A 17,710-nucleotide genomic window follows, 5' to 3' on the forward strand; every position below is an offset into this window, starting at 1 on the left:
AAGTGCTATACTACATGAAAGGATTAAGATTAGGCGGCTTAGAATGAGGTGGCCTGGGTTTCGCCTACCTATTTTGACCTGGGAAATGTGACCTTATTTATAGCACCTGATATAGGCTTACAGTACACCAGTCTGGTATATAATTATGTACGTACACACACACACACACACTGACACCATAGACCTATATCAGTTACACTAATAATATAGGTCCCTGCTGACACTCACACACATCAATCATTATAATTTTCATCCATAGGTGAAACCGACGTAGTCCGATCCTGGCGTACACTTACTAACCCAGTAAGATATACAATAAATATAGATTTTGTAAATCGTCAAATTAGTTTTTAAATGCCAGGGCACATGTGGCGAAATAAATCGAGAGCCACCGCCTAGATTCACTCCTTTTTTTCTACACTTCTACTTTCGTTTTCGGTGAAACTGACAGCGCGTAGCTAATTTTACACTATTGGGGGAATCCCAGACGGCCTGACGCTGTACTGTATTGCTCGTTTTCTCGGCTGACTCGATTTTCAGCCTGCTATTTATTACGTTTCCTTAGTAAGGGCAAGTTCTCGGGTCTCTCCGCTGTGAAAAAAATCCCCCTTGTTTGGGTTATAATAAAAGGTAGTGTTTAGGGAGAAACTTTATCACTTCAGCGTTGCCTTCACGGAGTGGAAGATAGTTTCTGTGAAAGTGCTTACTGCATTATATTACTAATTTTTTTGACGGAAAACAGCTTATCGATTTGAATCCGAATCCGAACGCTACCAGCAACAACCGAAATCTTGGGACGGTTGGACTCATAATCAGTTCTGTGCAAGCTTAGCCCGTGTTGAATTTTGACTAGAATTGCTGAAGGGTTACGTACGTTGCTACTACTGACAACACCATTTACTACGCTGTGTACTTTGACCTATAAGTCACAGAACAGAAAACAGTTTCGGGGGAAACAAGCTGAACAGAAAGTGTGTATTGTAGGCTGTCAAGTTACACGAGAGCCGCTTTGTGTACAAACCAGGAAGTTTTGCAAGCCGCGATTGAGTCACAATGCCAGTGCAGCAACGAATCATGGCCGACCCTGCTGTTTTGTCCCCTGGCTTCGAAAACACAACAAGGTGAGTGAGGCCTACCACGCCATTCATCTGTTTAATCTCTTCGCTAGTCTGTTATCAAACATAGCAGCTGGTCTAGTAAGAAGAAGTACTACTGAATATTGACAATCGAATCATATATAGCCTATTGTCTCGCGGCCTTACAAAACGCTCTTTTGGTTTTTACATTTAGTCAAGTTTTGACTAAATGTTTTAACATCGAGGGGGAATCGAAACGAGGGTCGTGGTGTATGTGTGTGCGTGTGTGCGTGCGTGTGTGCGTGCGTGCGTGCGTGCGTGTAGAGCGATTCAGACCAAACTACTGGACCGATCTTTATGAAATTTGACATGAGAGTTCCTGAGTATGATATCCCCGAACGTTTTTTTCCTTTTTTTGATAAATGTCTTTGATGACGTCATATCCGGCTTTTCGTGAAAGTTGAGGCGGCACTGTCACGCTCTCATTTTTCAACCAAATTGGTTGAAATTTTGATCAAGTAGTCTTCGACAAAGCCCGGACTTCGGTATTGCATTTCAGCTTGGTGGCTTAAAAACTAATTAATGACTTTGGTCATTAAAAATCTGAAAATTGTAAAAAAAAAATATTTTTTTCTAAAACGATCCAAATTTACGTTCATCTTATTCTCCATCATTTGCTGATTCCAAAAACATATACATATGTTATATTTGGATTAAAAACAAGCTCTGAAAATTAAATATATAAAAATTATTATCAAAATTTTTTTTTCGAAATCAATTTAAAAACACTTTCATCTTATTCCTTGTCGGTTCCTGATTCCAAAAACATATAGATATGATATGTTTGGATTCAAAACACGCTCAGAAAGTTAAAACGAAGAGAGGTACAGAAAAGCGTGCTATCCTTCTCAGCGCAACTACTACCCCGCTCTTCTTGTCAATTTCACTGCCTTCGCCATGAGCGGTGGACTGACGATGCTACGGTCTTGCTGAAACATTGCATTGCGTTCAGTTTCATTCTGTGAGTTCGACAGCTACTTGACTAAATGTTGTATTTTCGCCTTGCGCGACTTGTTTTTTATTCAAAACAAATATATTTTAATAAATAATAATAACGGGTATTTATATAGCGCCTTCCCTTTTGCGGTGCACTACGTTTGAATTGGGTAACTTATGACTTGTTCCTAGCAAACAATGGTTGAATTTTTGCTGCCAAGTTTATCAATACCTAGCAGACTAAATAAACCTTTTTTCTCTTTGGTGTTTTTTGTGTGGTTTTGTTTGTTTGAAATGTTTTCTTAGGCCAAAGTTTGTTCTTTTTGTCATAAAACAGGGGCGGATTAGAGGGGTGGTTACAGGTCAATGTTTTAAACTATATTCTTTCCGTATCAGTTTTGGTTTGCTCTGAATGTCACGTACGCTTCTAACCGGGTAAACAACGTTGCTGAGAGAGGGAATTGGGGGGGGCGTTGTGAGTGTGTGTGTGTATGTGTGTATGTGTGTGTCACAGTGTGTGCGCGTGTGCGTATGCGTGTGTGTGTCTGTGTGTGTGTGTGTGTGTGAGTGTGTGTGTGTTTGTGTGTGTACGTGTCGTGTGTGTGTGTGTGTATGTGTATGTGTGTGTGTGAGTGTGTGTGTGTATGTGTGTGTGTGTACGTCAGTGTGTGCGTGTGTATGTGTGTGTGTGTGTACTGTTTGCCTTATTGTCCGTCTGTCTGTCTCAGTGCCGGCACTCATGACTGATGTTACTGAGCCCGCTGTTGCAAATGAACAGATTTTGTTTGATCAAAATCACTTAATTGTTTACATGACCTGCACACGGTGACAGGATTGCCTGCCTTGATTTTCGATTCAGTCGAGGGGGGGGGGGGCGCACTCACACTCCCTACGGTTTTAAATTTAACCGGGACTAATAGCTGTCGAGGTTCTTACTTGGATCACACATGCATCATATATGTGTTCGCATTAGAAAGACCGTATGCAGCCAGGTGTCACGATAAAGCAATATGATCTTATGATGTTACACACAAAATTATTCAGTCCTATCAGCCTGCAGTAGCGCGGGTCGCAGCTCCGGCCCCGTCAGTAAACTATCTATTTTGGTTTATTTCTCAGTGTAGCGATCACTGTTCCTCAGAAATGTAACGCGTGTGGGGCCGACCCAACAGAGGTTATGTATGCCCTTGACATGATAATGGGTGCGCGTGGTTAAAACCCAAGAAAACTAGGACAGCCGATGCATGAACCTTTTCGTAATCCATTTACGATACCGTTTCTTTCTCTGTCCCAAAATGTAAAGAGCTTTTAACTGAGAGCGTGTTGGGGTTACTAATGCACGGTATCATCAAAGTCAGATTTGAATCCATTTTGATGGCAAAGAAATCTGTTCGCTGCATATGTTTGTGTGACCACATAGTCAAATATTATATATAATGATACATTTTGAAGAAAAAAATTCTCTGGCTGTTTCAGTTTGCCAGCTCTGATAATGCTCTGCCATGGGCGGTGACTGACTGCTATCGCCACAGCCTTTACTGTGACATGATCTGTAACTTTATCGTGTTCTTTCTGAATAGTCAACACGATTGGTTTAAATTCTGGCGTGTGTCAATATGTGTGTGTGTGTGTGTGTGTGTGTGTGTGTGTGTAAGCGTGTGTGTGTGTATGCGTGTGTGTGTGTGTGTGTGTGTGTGTGTGTGTGTGTGTGTACCGATGTGTGTGAATTTCTTTATACGAAGACCCAGACAAACATGTAAATGGTATTTGAGTGTGGAAGATTATTAAATATCTGTCTTTCAAGGATCCCGGGAGAAAAACAAAAAAAGGATTTAATAAAAATAATAATACCTTGACAATTATTTTGTTTTGTTGGAGATTTTGGCGTCGCACGCAAGCGTTGCTTTTCCGTGTCGGAAAAAAACCGGGTGTTCGTTGCTAAAGGCATTCCCCGGGTACACCAGCAAACATTTCCCTGAGGAAATTCCCCATCGGGACTGGCGAGTCGGCTCAAAGGTCGGCGTCAACGCAAGGATAATCCGGTTGACTCAATCGAATTTTCCTGGAAAAACTATTAAACAAAAACGCTCTTTCTATTCAACTCTAGCTCTCCCCTTCCACTCCGTCCCCCGTCCCCTGGCCCCCACCACTGTCCCACCCCTTCCTTCACAATCACCTGTCCCTCTCTGTCTCTCTCTCCCTTTGCTGCTCCTTGCTTTTTGTTGTTGGTGCAAAATTATTGCAACACTATTTTCACTAAGGTTCAACATTAAAATGATCATCGGGTCTCTCTTTTTTACTAAAAGGTTACGAAATTAATATGTAAAGCGCGGAGAGCACAGTTGTGGTTCGCGCTATATAAGCTCCCCATAGTAATAATAATAATAAATGTTTTAACATAGAGGGGGAAATCGATACGAGGATCGTGGTGTATGTGTGTGTGTGTGTGTGTGTGTGTGTGTGTCTGTGTCTGTGTGTGTGTGTGTGTGTGTGTGTCTGTGTCTGTGTCTGTGTCTGTGTGTGTGTGTGTAGAGCGATTCAGAGTAAACTACTGGACCGATCTTTATGAAATGTGTCATGAGAGTTCCTGGGTATGATATCCCCAGACGTTTTTTTCATTTTTTTGATAAATGTCTTTGATGACGTCATATCCGGCATTTTGTAAAAGTTGAGGCGGCACTGCCACACCCTCATTTTTCAATAAAATTGATTGAAATTTTGGCCAAGCAATCTTCGACAAAGGCCGGACTTCGGTATTGCATTTCAGCTTGGAGGCTTAAAAATTAATTTATGACTTTGGTCATTAAAAATCTGAAAATTGTAATTAAAATTATTTTTTTTTTAAACGATCCAAAATTACGTTTATCTTATTTTTCATCATTTTCTCAGGAACCGACAAGGAATAAGATGAAATTGTTTTTAAATCGATTTCGGAAATTTAATTTTAATCATAATTTTTATATATTTAATTTTCAGAGGTTGTTTTTAATCCGAATATAACATATTTATATGTTTTTGGAATCAGATCCAAAAACATATATATGATATGTTTGGATTAAAAACACGTTGAGAGAGTTAAAAAGAATAGAGATATAGAAAAGCGTGCTATCCTCCTCAGCGCAACCGCTACCGCGCTTTTCTGGATTGTTAATTTCACTGCCTTTGCCACGAGCGGTGGACAGACGATGCTACGAGTGTACGGTCTTGCGGAAAAAATGCAATGCGTTCAGTTTCGTTCTGTGAGTTCGACTGAGCTTGACTAAATGTTGTATTTTCGCCTTACGCGACTTGTTAAGACTTCCATATACTAACTCTTTCCTTTCTCTCTACCTCTCTGCTCCATTCTTTGAATGCTGATGTTGATTATTTCTCTTTGTGTGTAACTACTATGTGCTATGCACTCTGTGTGTTTTGTTTATTTCTCTTTGGTCTTGTGCACGAGGTCGTAAGCAAAATGGTTTGCTTGATGAATGGAACGCCGAAAGTTCGGCATGGAAGAAACATTCCTCCTGGCCTTGTGTAAACAATTATGGACACCATCTGGACACACCAGAATGCAGGTACACCCTGTAAAAGAAACTGAAGATAGGGCAATCACAGAGTGTGTCCTGGTGACACTATACCCATGACAACCGCACACTTTCCCCGGGACTGCCCCCTGCAGAATGGGTAAAAGACACAAAGTATGACAGGGAGAGACCCCTACTCCCACCCCTCCACCCCCCTTCCTCCCACGCAGGAGAAGCTGTCTGGCGACCTGGCGGTTCTGAAGAGGACGACAACTTTCGTACGGACAACAGGAGCGGTCATCTAAAGAAGCGAACGAGGAAAAAGAAGAAGAAAACGAAGATGTACACCTTCACACACTCTTCTCTGGATAATAGTATCCTTTCACTTGAACACATACCAACACACAAACACGCCAGTAAATTCAGTACCGCATCCGCCTCACGTGACGTATCACGTGATGTGTCATGTGATCATGTAACGTGACAGAAATTATGACGTTACCTTTCAAACAGCCTGGCCATCTCTTGTTTTTCTTTACGATCTTTCCTTCTCGTCTCTTGGGGTTTTTTTTTTACGATCTTTCCTTCTGTGTATTTCAGCAAAGCGGATCCCGGTTCGCCCCCGAGCGGCAGTGGCCGGCAGCACCGACAACGCCTGAAGCCCTGGCTGATCGACCAGATCAACAGCGGTCAGTGCCTAGGGGTCAGCTGGGTCGACGAGCAGAAAGGCATCTTCCGCATCCCCTGGAAACACTGCGGCCGTTCTGACTGGACGGAGCAAGATGGACACCTTTACATGGTAAGGCATTCTTCACATGGTCACATTCGTGTTACTTCCGTATTAATGAAACGTGTCCCTAATGACATTGAATCTAGATTTCATCACTGTCAAATTACCGCCGACTTTTGGTCAGCTCCTTGGCGAATTGAATGGTCAACGATCGTAATCTGTCTTCTTCTTTTTTACCCAAACAGTCAGGACAAATTCGAATGTGTTTATAGTCAACATAAATGTGACCAAAGCAGAAATCTGCAGTTATTTTCTAGAACTGCCAGTAAAAACCAATGAAGCAACTTGTTTTCCAATAACAGCCAATAGGAACGTACTTCACCGGAGAACCAATCCTATGCTGTTCTTTTCCCAATAACAGCCAATTATGAACTTCACCGAATGGCGACCAATGGAATGTTGGTTTATTTTCCAGAACAACCAATAGAAACCTTGTTCGACTTGATAATCCAATCAAATGCGGTGTTACTTTTGCAGGCATGGGCCATTCACACGGGCCGTTTCACTGAAGGCGGCGCAGACAAGCCTGATTGGCCCACGTGGAAGACTCGACTTCGATGTGCCTTGAACAAGATGAAGCCTGACATTGTCTGCCTTAAAGAGGAGAGTACGACGGACGATGTGGACGATCCGTACCGTGTGTACCAGTTCGTCAGAAAGCGAGGTAAGAAACATTTGGGAAGCTGAGTCTCTCAGTGTAACTGTTACGCCGGTGTAACACGAAATTTTTACTCCACGAAAAATTGACTCCGGGGTAAAAATTTCGTACGAAATCTTTACTCCGAGCACACCTGTCGTACGAGAAAAGAACTGCACAAGGCACACAAAAATTACTCCCTCCACGAAATTTGTACTCCCCGTTTTTTTGTTTTTTTTTACTTCCAGTAGAAAACTCGTACGCGAAATTGGGATGCGGTCGAAGGGATATTGCCAATATGTGATCTCGCGCAAACGAATGTCGCAATAACCCTCCCCCCACCCCTTCCACACCAGGACTGACAGGGGACAAGGGAGTAAACGTTTCCTACACCTGGCGTGGGCAGTTACATTGCTCGTGTTAGGGTGGAGTAATTTATTCGTTATTTATTCGTCAGGGGAGTAACCTTTTTGTTCAAAATGTTTACTCGGAACACACCTGTTGTGGGGAGTTATTTTCTCGTGTTATGGGGGAGTAATGTTTTTGTAAAGGGAGTAAAAGCTTCGTACGAAATTTTTACTCCGGAGTAAAAAATCTCGTGGGAGTAATTTTCTCGTGTTACACCGGCTTGACAATTGAATATTTTCAAATAGTTGTTATATCTTTTTATCGCGCGTGTTTGTTGTAGTGTTGTTGTTGTTGTTGTTGTTGTTGTTGTTGTTGTTGTTGTTGTTGTTGTTGTTGTTGTTGTTGTTGTTGTTGTGTGTGTGTTTTTTTTAACACTAGCGTACTTGCAGATAGGTCGACGGAGAAAGAGACAGACACAAAGAGACACAGAATAGACAGACACACATGTGCGCACGCACGCACGCACATCATTTACAAGTGCTTATTTCAGACGTACAAACTAACCTTCTCACCCTAATAACCTTCCCTTTTAAAAACAAATCTGTTTTACGCTTGAGAAAACACGGTTCACTGTTGAGGAATTCTCTACCACAGGCGTCGGCCCGGCAAGTCCCCCTCAGCAGCAGTACGCGCACACGCCGCAGTCAGCGTACAGCGAGGATTCCAGCACCTGTGGCAGTCCCTCCCCCTTCTGCCTGTCACCCCACCCTCCCAACAGGCTGCAGCAGGTACAATGACCATGTTGATTTTACTTGATTACATCACCGTAAATGTCTGCTTGTTTATTGCTCGGTGTGTGTTGTAGTTGTGTGTGTGTGTGTGTGTGTGTGTGTGTGTGTGTGTGTGTGTGTGTGTGTGTGTGTGTGTGTGTGTGTGTGTGTGTGTGTGTAGGTGTGTGTGTGTGTGTGTGTGTGTGTGTGTGTGTGTGTTCCTTTTTCTCCCTCTTTCTGAACTCAGATCTCAGATGTTTTGGGGCCGATTGATCTGAAATTTGGTGTGTAGCTTGGTAGAAGGCGAAACACGGTTTTAACAAGGAAGGAAATAAAACCTTCAACGGAAGATGGGATACGCCGAAGACATTTTGTACTATCTATTGTATACTGTATGCTTGAGTTATAGTGAATCTAAACTGAGTAGAATAACCCCACTGTTTGCACGGGATTCGTTGATTCTTGGTACCTGTACAAGTGGAAGAGTGCTTTATCTCACGTAGAAGGCTGGACACATCTGTGGTGCTTGAAGTGATGGTATGCACGTTAGGGAAAGCATCCTTCACTTTTCAAATCTCTAATCAGTCGGTTTTGGTTGCAGGCAAACATCCCGAGCGTTGTCATAGAAACCCCAGTGACCGACGGTGCCGCCGCGCCAGTTCAAGATCAAGTTTACGACGGTATGTTACGGAAAAAATGTGTTTGTTTGTTTGTTTGTTTCCTTCGTTCTTTCTTTCTTTCTTTCTTTCTTTCTTCCTTTTTACATTTAGTCAAGTTTTGACTAAATGTTTTAACGTAGAGGGGGAATCGGGACGAGGGTCGTGGTGTATGTGTGTGTGTGTGTGTGTGTGTGTGTGTGTGTGTGTGTGTGTGTGTCTGTGTGTGTGTGTGTGTCTGTGCGTGCGTGTGTGTGTGTCTGTGCGTGTGTGTGAAGAGCGATTTAGACCAAACTACTGGACCGGTCTTTATGAAATTTGACATGTGAGTTCCTGGGAATGATATCCCCGGACTTTTTCTCTTTTTTTCGATAAATACCTTTGATGACGTAATATCCGGCTTTTTGTAAAAGTTGAGGCGGCACTGTCACACCCTTATTTTTCAATAAAATTGATTGAAATTTTGGCCAAGCAATCTTCGACGAAGGCCGGACTTCGGTATTGCATTTGAGCTTGGTGGCTTAAAAATTAATTAATGACCGCTTTGGTCATTAAAAATCTGAAAATTGTAAAAAAGATAATTTGTTTTTAAAACGATCCAAATTTACGTCCATCTTATTCTTCATCATTTTCTGATTCCAAAAACATATAAATATGTTATATTCGAATTAAAAACAAGCTCTGAAAATTAAAAATATAACAATTATTATTAAAATAAAATTTCCTTGTGGGTTCCTGATTCCAAAAAACATATAGATGTGATATGTTTGGATTAAAAACACACTCAGAAAGTTAAAAAGAATAGAGATAAAGAAAAGCGTGCTATCCTTCTCAGCGCAACTACTACCCCGCTCTTCTTGTCAATTTCACTGCCTTTGCATCGAGCGGTGGACTGACGATGCTACGAGTATACGTTCTTGCTGTAAAAATGCAGTGAGTTCAGTTTCATTCTGTTAGTTCGACAGCTTGACTAAATGTTGTAATTTCGCCTTACGCGACTTGTTTTTCTTTCTTTCTTTCTGTTGATGTATTCTTCCTTTTTAATCGACTCAGTGTAGAGTCTTTACTGATGAGGGAATAAACACCCTTCAGATAAAAGTGTTCATTTATACAGGCGTCCGTTCTTTGAAGGGACCCCCTGAGAAAGCAACACACAAAGCGGACACAAAGGTGTCCTTTAGTGAGGTTGTCCATTCATCGCAGGTGTCTCACATTATAAGTGTATACCTATACACCCGCTCTTTTGAGACCCTGCTTTCTCGGGGTTTCTTGATGTATGATTACAATCATTTAGTTATGTATTAAGCGTGATTTATTTCCGGTTAATTTGAAGTGTTGTGTCTCTTTTTTGTCGTGTTTATTGCAACTTTTTAAAAAAAATTTAGAATTCATGTAACCCTAGGTGTTTTTTTGAAATAAATATTGACTTGACTTGACTTGACTTGACTTATCTACGCCTCCATTTCAAAACTCCCTTTTTCAAGCTTGGAGAGTGACGAGGGCTTTGGGCGGGGGTTGTCCGTATCAATGTTGACGGGCAAGATCGCTTTGTTCTGTGTAAACTCTTTGTTTTGGCTCCTTTGTGTTTCCATAGCCCACAGCTGGTCATTTCTCTGTTTGTGGACAGATCCAGTAGTGAGCAGCCTTGGGTCATCCCTTGGACAACTGAAGACAGAGGACCTCGTGAAGGACAACATCGATGACATCTCTCAATATCTGACCGGCGGGAACTATATGGAAAGCAACATGATGAGCCTGACCAGTCCCCCTCAGTCCATGGAAACAGGTGTGAAAACATTCCCTCCTGACTTGTTACAGTGTTGACCACCACGTGGCCAACTGATTTTTTATGATCATCAGTTATAATGTCTGTTTGAATAAAAACAAGAAGAAGAAAAGCAAGAGTTCAATTCGCTATGTAGCATGCACTCCTTGCACACACATGACACTGACAGTTAACCTATATAGTTTAATAATACACATATATACATGTTCGCGTGTGTTTGAATATATGTCACGCCACAAGCTTATCGTCTACCAAGCCAGCTTCTGTTTACGTTTGCCCGCCTTCTCTTTTAGCTTTATTCTATTCTATCAACCAAGAAACATAAACACAAGAATGAACACTGTCGCCAATGTATGTAATTGACATGTCTGCATTTGATCGGTGCAGATTCTCTGAAGGATTCTCTGAAAGACGCGGGGTACCACCAGTTGGCTGAGCTCGTCAAGTCGGAGCCGGAACAGCAAGTGAAAACGGAGCCTGGCTGTGCTCAGCAGTATATATATCGTGAGTCCACCTGCCAGCCAAACTCTATCTCTCCGTATCTCTTTCTGTCTGTGTGTCTATCTGACTGTCTAGACGTCTGTGTGTGTGTCGTCTGTCTCTTTCTCTTGCGCCCCTCCCCCCCCCCCACCACACACACACAGGCACCTTCTCCACCACCCTCCCCCCCCCCAGCACCCAGCGGCAGATCATGCCAAGTCGAATGCTTTGTGCATGTGTGTGTGTGTGTGTGTGTGTGTGTGTGTGTGTGTGTGTGTGTGTGAACAAGAACAAGAACAAATGTTTATTGTCCTCAAACCAAAAAGGTTATTGACACATTGCTATGAATTCTAAAGCATTCTGCGACAAACCTTCCGAGACATATTTGAACATCTTTGTCCATAAATATTTCACTTGGTTTATAATTAATATAATCTACATCAATATTAGTCACGTCTTTTTTAAACTTTGTGTGTGTGTGTGTATATGTGTGTGTGTGTATGTGTGTGTGTGTGTGTCTCTCTCTCTCTGTCTGTCTGTCTGTCTGTCTGTCTCTGTCTCTGTCTCTGTCTGTCTCTGTCTGTCTCTCTCTCTCTCTCTCTCTCTCTCTCTCTCTCTCTCTCTCTCTCTCTCTCTCTCTCTCTCTCTCTCTCTCTCTGAGATACATTTTAATGATAAATCTTTGTTTGTGGTCCACAGCTCACGAGATGATGCTGATGATCAGGTATCGCAGAAGTCTCATTGCGCAACTGCAGGTGTTGAAACCTCAGGGCTGCAGAGTGTACCACGGAGATTCTATACCTTCTCAGTTCTGGGTAAAAGAGGTGTGTAATTAGCACTTTCATTGGGTTACTGAGAATATTTTTAATTCTCAACTTTGTTTTATACATTACCCAATATTGACGGACTGTGTGATGATAGCCTATCTTCTGCTATGGTCTGTTGAGACAGTGATATCAAAATCGAGACCATAGCTAGGTCGAGATTTTGATATCACTGTCGAAACAGACCAATAGCAGAAGATATCATCACACAGTCAGTCAATGTTAGATATATTGCTAATTCTCTGGACATTTTGTATTTATTGTAAAGAAATTGCAAAAGTATTTGTTTCAGTTTTGGCTGTTCCATATCCCTCCCTCTGATTATTATTTTTTTTTTGTTCACTCTTTTCTTGTACTTTTCAGTATTTCAAAATGTCTTTTCTTTCAAAAAGTCTTTAGTCACTTGCTCAACTAATTTCTGGGATCATTACATTTTCATATATATTTGTTTGTTTTTGTTTTTGAAGTGGGGAAGCAATAAAGAGGTCGTCGATATCAAAACTGATATCGACGGAAATGTCGTCGATATTACTTTTGCACTGAGCTCAGTTTTGCCCAATTGACCAATGGAAATCCACGTAACATATGAAATAGCAATATATATATATATATACTAGATGAATACCCGCTTCGCCGTGTACGGCTTCGCCGGGAAGAAGTAGAGCCGAATACCCGGCTTCGCACCGTACGAAGGAAGGGAGATAAACGCGCAAAACACTGGAGAAGATAAGGAAGAGTTACTGGGAATGGATGTACAGAAAAACCAAAATCGGTTCAGCGCTGCGCGCTGAGAGCACGCACGTGTTCAAAATTTTCCACGATTGTGTCCGGGGTCTACCTGAATATGCCCACCAAATTTGAAGCAGATCCATCGAGAACTTTGGCCGTGAATCGTGAACACACAGACAGACACACACACACAAGCCGTATATAGATATATTGCTATTTCATATGTTACGTGGATTTCCATTGGTCAATTGGGCAAAACTGAGCTCAGTGCAAAAGTAATATCGACGACATTTCCGTCGATATCAGTTTTGATATCGACGACCTCTTTATTGCTTCCCCACTTCAAAAACAAAAACACCTACATTTAAAAACAAACAAATATATTAACAGCTATTGTTTTTTCAGCGTCGGCATTATACTTGTCTCGTCTGAATATCGGACCCTATTGCTACGCTGAAAACACAATAGCGATTATATAGCTGTTTTGACCTTGATTTGTTGTTCCAAACTTACAAAATGACAGTTTTTGCGTCGATGCGTTGATCTCAGGTTTTGATAGCAGACAAACTTCTTACGCGCATCATGTTCGCGCAGACATGCACACCGCTACACGCTTTCTGACTTTGTAAGAAAAACTGACTCCAAGTGCATTCGACTTCACAACACAGTTGTTGAAACAGCCTTTTAAGTTGTCAGTGTATGCTGTTGTCGATAGAAACATCGCCGTGGTACAGATGGGTGAACCAGAATCATGCGTCGGCCATTTTTCTCAATATGCTTTTGGATATTGAGTAAAATGGCCGACTTCTGCCGCATTATGCTTTGATGATCGGAAGAGACCATCCAATCACAGCCCCCGAATTCCCCCACGTGTTCATCAGAATAGCTATATATGAAAATGTAATTATCCCAGAATTTAGTTGAGCAGGTGACTAAAGACTTATTGAAAGAAAAGACATTTTGAAATACTGAAAAGTACCAGAAAAGAGTGAACAAAAAGAAATAATAATCAGAGGGAGGGATATGGAACAGCCAAAACTGAGACAAATACTTTTGTAATTTCTTTACAGTAAATACAAAATGTCCAGAGAATTAGCAATATATCTAACATTGACTGACTGTGTGATGATATCTTCTGCTATTGGTCTGTTTCGACAGTGATACCAAAATCTCGACCTCCGGTCTCGATTTTGATATCACTGTCTCAACAGACCATAGCAGAAGATAATTATCATCACACAGTCCGTCAATATTACCCAATATATATATACATGTTACATGTCTTGTATAACTCAGGCTTAAGAGTCCATCGTGCATGCGCAGCTGCTAGAAAATCCAAAAACAAATAGACTGCCAACGTTCCAAATTTCTGAATAAAAAAAACAAGAAAGGTATGTTATTGGAACGTTCAATCAAATATGGAAGAACAAAACACGTTACGTTCACTGATCTTCGGACAGATACAGGCGCTTATAATACACAAAATAAACTTATCTGAATAATTGTTCAGAAATTCGCTCAGCAGACACAAGTCAGACCATAACATTATAAAAACATTGTCTTTGTTTTGTCATAAAGTTCCAAGAACATACCTTTCTTGTTGTTGTTTTATGTTGTAGCATAGCATGCTTATAAAGGACAAGTTAGTCAGTCGCCTTCACTTTCCTTCTTCTTTTTCAGCTGTTTGGTGACCTTCAGGCAGAGCAGGTGTCCATCCCTGATGTGACTGGTCAGATGGAACAGAGTCACAAGGACTCGCTGGACTACCTCAAGCTGCTCAAGGCCCTGCAGTTTGGCATCAGCATCTTCATCCACCAGAACGACATCTACATCCTGCGCAGATGCCAGTAAGTGATGTAGTAATAAACGATGTTCAGAGATAATTCTGTTAGGTTTGCATCAGCATCTTCATCCACCAAAATGACATCTAAATCCTGTGCAGATGCCAGTAAGTGATGTTCAGTAGTAATAAACGATGTTCAGAAATAACTCTGTCAGGTTTGCATCAGCATCTTCATCCACCAGAACGACATCTAGGCTCACATCCTGCGCAGATGCCAGTAAGTGATGTAGTAATAAACGATGTTCGGAGATAATTCTGTCAGGTTTGCATCAGCATCTTCATCCACCAAAACGACATCTAGGCTTACATCCTGCGCAGATGCCAGTAAGTGATGTAGTAATAAACGATGTTCGGAGATAATTCTGTCAGGTTTGCATCAGCATCTTCATCCACCAAAACGACATCTAGGCTTACATCCTGCGCAGATGCCAGTAAGTGATGTAGTAATAAACTATGTTCGGAGATAATTCTGTTAGGTTTGCATCAGCATCTTCATCCACCAAAACGACATCTAGGCTTACATCCTGCGCAGATGCCAGTAAGTGATGTAGTAATAAACGATGTTCGGAAATTATTCTGTCGGGTTTGTATGGATAGTGAAAGAGTGAATATCTTTGTTTTTAGTGATACAAACAATCTTCAGGTGCTTCTTATCCACGTGTCACAGCTTCAGACACACCCCGCTCTATTGACTGGCCTGTAGATTCTGCACAGATGCCAGTCAAGTGATGTAGTAATAAACGATGTTCGGAAATAACTCTGTCGGGTTTGTATGGATTGTAACAGAGTGAATATCTCTGTTTTTTTAGTGAGACCAATAATCTAGAGGTGCTCCATGTCCTCGTGTTTGAGACACACCCTGCTCTATTGACTGGCCTGTAGATCGTTTGTCTCACTAAAAGCAAGGGTATTCACTCTTTCACAACACAGTTATTTCAAAATTCGTCTATCGTCCACTAAAATGCACACTTTAAAACGTCCTTGCTCTCGTCGCCTTTTTGGAAGCGTTCCCTGACGAGTTTGAACTGAGGAAGACCAAGTCAAGTGCATTGATTATACCGTGACTAGAGCGGTATTGCACTCGGTGTGTTCACGGCAAACCAAAACGATGTGTTTTGAATTGTTAACCGTCACATACAGGTCCATCAGATACTCAGATCAGTTTCAATTTTTGTTAGATTGGCCACCAGAAAGACGTACACTCACTCTTTGCGTCTCTGTCCACGTAGGGCCAGTATTTTCACCGCCCCAGCCAACAAGAAAGTGAAAGAGACCTTGAAAGTGGAACGGAACGCACAGCCAGTCAAGGTCTTTGACTTCGTCAACGACTTCCTGCCTGCCCTGCACTTGTACAAGCAAGGTCAAGGTCCGCGACCTTCACCCCTGGTCGTCATCGCCATTGGGCAACCTTTCCGCCCTGACGACGACCCGTACGGAAGTCTGCTTCTCTCTGTGACGGTGTGCCACTCCCTGGCCAGTCTAATGCTCCAGGAGGTAATTAAAGAGATCTTTATCTTTTCTTTAAAAAAAAACCAACACCTTAAGATCGTTTTTATTTGTCTGTTTGTTTGTTTGTTTATCTAAATCTGTTTGTCTGTTTGTTGGTTGGTGTCAGTTTTAGATGATGATGATGATGATGATGATGATGATGATGATGATGATGATGATGATGATGATGATGATGATGATTACGACGACGATCACGCCGACAATAACGACTCTCTGACAACAGCGAGGGTGAAAATAAGAATGTTTTTTTCTTACTGATGTAAAATGTCCACCTGTACTCACTGCATCATTCCATGTTATTTCAGAACGTACCAGAGAGCCCACCACTACAAATCTCCCACTCCAACGAGTACGACCGCTTCGCGGAGAGCGTGACTGTCTCACAAGCCAATCTGTCGCCCTATGGTGCCACAGTCAGTCCTGCAAACCAACAGTAATGACACTGTGAAGACCTTTCGCTTCGTCAACCCACGCAATCTGCTTATCCCATGGGCAAACTGCTTATATCCAAGGCCGGGCAAAGCCTTGTGTTTGTGTTTTCTACACAGCGAAACAGGCAGTCTTCTGACTGGTTTATTTTCTGTCCTTGTTCACTACTCCCTTGGGATTCTTAGGCCCGGCGCTCACCTATGTAACGCCAGCAGGACAGACGACGCACTGCAGATTATTTAGGTGATTCTTTTTTTCCCCAGCCCGCTACACGTCATAATCTCTATCGCAGCATGTAGTGTAGTGGCGACTGCGCAGATGTATTTTGCCCTTTACACGCCTCAAAGGCGTGGCGAAAAAGAGAAACACGCACACTACTATGGAAAAGGAGATTGATTTGTGCAAGTAAAATGGAATATTTGTTGCGAGCACAGATTTTTTTTTCTCATCAAATGCATTTGTTCTGTGATACTTTGCATAATATCATTCAATCCAATATCCTTTTTTGGCGATGCTCTGCGTCAAGCATAAATTCACTGAGTCTGATTAAAAAAAAATTTGATTTTCTGCTGTGCGCATAGGTCACTTGTCGATCATGTTTTGCGGCACTATGATAAAACAAACATTTGTTCAGTCCAGTATTGTCGATGATGTTTTGCGGCATCAAACAAACATTTGTTCAGTCCAGTACCCATTGTCGATGATGTTTTGCGACATCAAACAAACATTTGTTCAGTCCAGTACCCATTGTCGATGATGTTTTGCGACATCAAACAAACATTTGTTCAGTCCAGTACCCATCGTCGATGATGTTTTGCGGCATCAAACAAACATTTGTTCAGTCCACTCAGACGACGACTAAAAGCGAACTCTAAAATCTATAAAAGCCTGAACGTGAGACGCCGCAAGGTTGCGATCGTTTCAGACTCACTTGTTTTTATCGGGGATGTCACTTGTTGCAGACAATGACGGTTTCATTAGGCCTAAAAAAAAAATAGCTGTGGTTACGGTAACCCGACCTACCCTATTTTTAGGGGCCGATCCTATAACTTTTTATTACATTTGTCACACACAAAAAAAAAAACGAGTGCAAAAAACGCAATGAAAGCGAAAGCGCCCGAGTCGCACACTTATTTCCCTGTCAAGTAGGTTTAATTTATACACATTAGAAAAAAAAGTGTAAAAAAAAAAAAAAGTGATTGCCTACCTTCCTACCCTACTTTTTTTTGGCTATGTTACCGTAACCACACCTATTTTTTTTGGGGGGGGCCTTACAAGAATACTTTTTATGTGTGGGTTCTTCTGTGTAATTGTAAATGTGCTGTTTG

At 41.8% G+C, this 17,710-nt stretch overlaps 1 protein-coding gene across 2 annotated transcripts; it reads left to right on the top strand.

Annotated features, from left to right (window-relative positions):
* Nucleotides 1–554: 554 nt before the first annotated feature.
* Nucleotides 555–17,585, top strand: LOC138967103 (interferon regulatory factor 4-like). Of its 2 annotated transcripts, none has more exons than XM_070339586.1 (11): nt 555–1,121; nt 6,182–6,380; nt 6,849–7,035; nt 8,011–8,144; nt 8,728–8,806; nt 10,410–10,568; nt 10,956–11,072; nt 11,748–11,872; nt 14,282–14,448; nt 15,674–15,938; nt 16,259–17,585. In XM_070339586.1, the coding sequence occupies exons 1-11, from the start codon at nt 1,054–1,056 to the stop codon at nt 16,388–16,390; spliced, it is 1,632 nt and encodes a 543-aa protein (XP_070195687.1). In that variant the 5' UTR covers nt 555–1,053; the 3' UTR covers nt 16,391–17,585. The 2 variants fall into 2 exon arrangements, with proteins under 2 accessions (XP_070195687.1, XP_070195694.1); XM_070339593.1 differs by having other exon boundaries at nt 8,011–8,136; nt 8,723–8,806.
* The last annotated feature ends 125 nt before the right edge of the window (nt 17,586–17,710 follow it).

The sequence above is a fragment of the Littorina saxatilis genome, linkage group LG1, assembly GCF_037325665.1.
Source record: "Littorina saxatilis isolate snail1 linkage group LG1, US_GU_Lsax_2.0, whole genome shotgun sequence".
Lineage (NCBI taxonomy): Eukaryota > Metazoa > Mollusca > Gastropoda > Littorinimorpha > Littorinidae > Littorina > Littorina saxatilis.

Coding starts and splice junctions, on each gene's coding strand:
- LOC138967103 (XM_070339586.1), top strand. CDS start 1,054: ATGCCAGTGCAGCAACGAATCATGGCCGACCCTGCTGTTTTGTCCCCT. Junction 11,873..14,281: donor CTCAGTTCTGGGTAAAAGAG/GTGTGTAATTAG, acceptor CTTCTTTTTCAG/CTGTTTGGTGACCTTCAGGC. Junction 14,449..15,673: donor TACATCCTGCGCAGATGCCA/GTAAGTGATGTA, acceptor CTGTCCACGTAG/GGCCAGTATTTTCACCGCCC.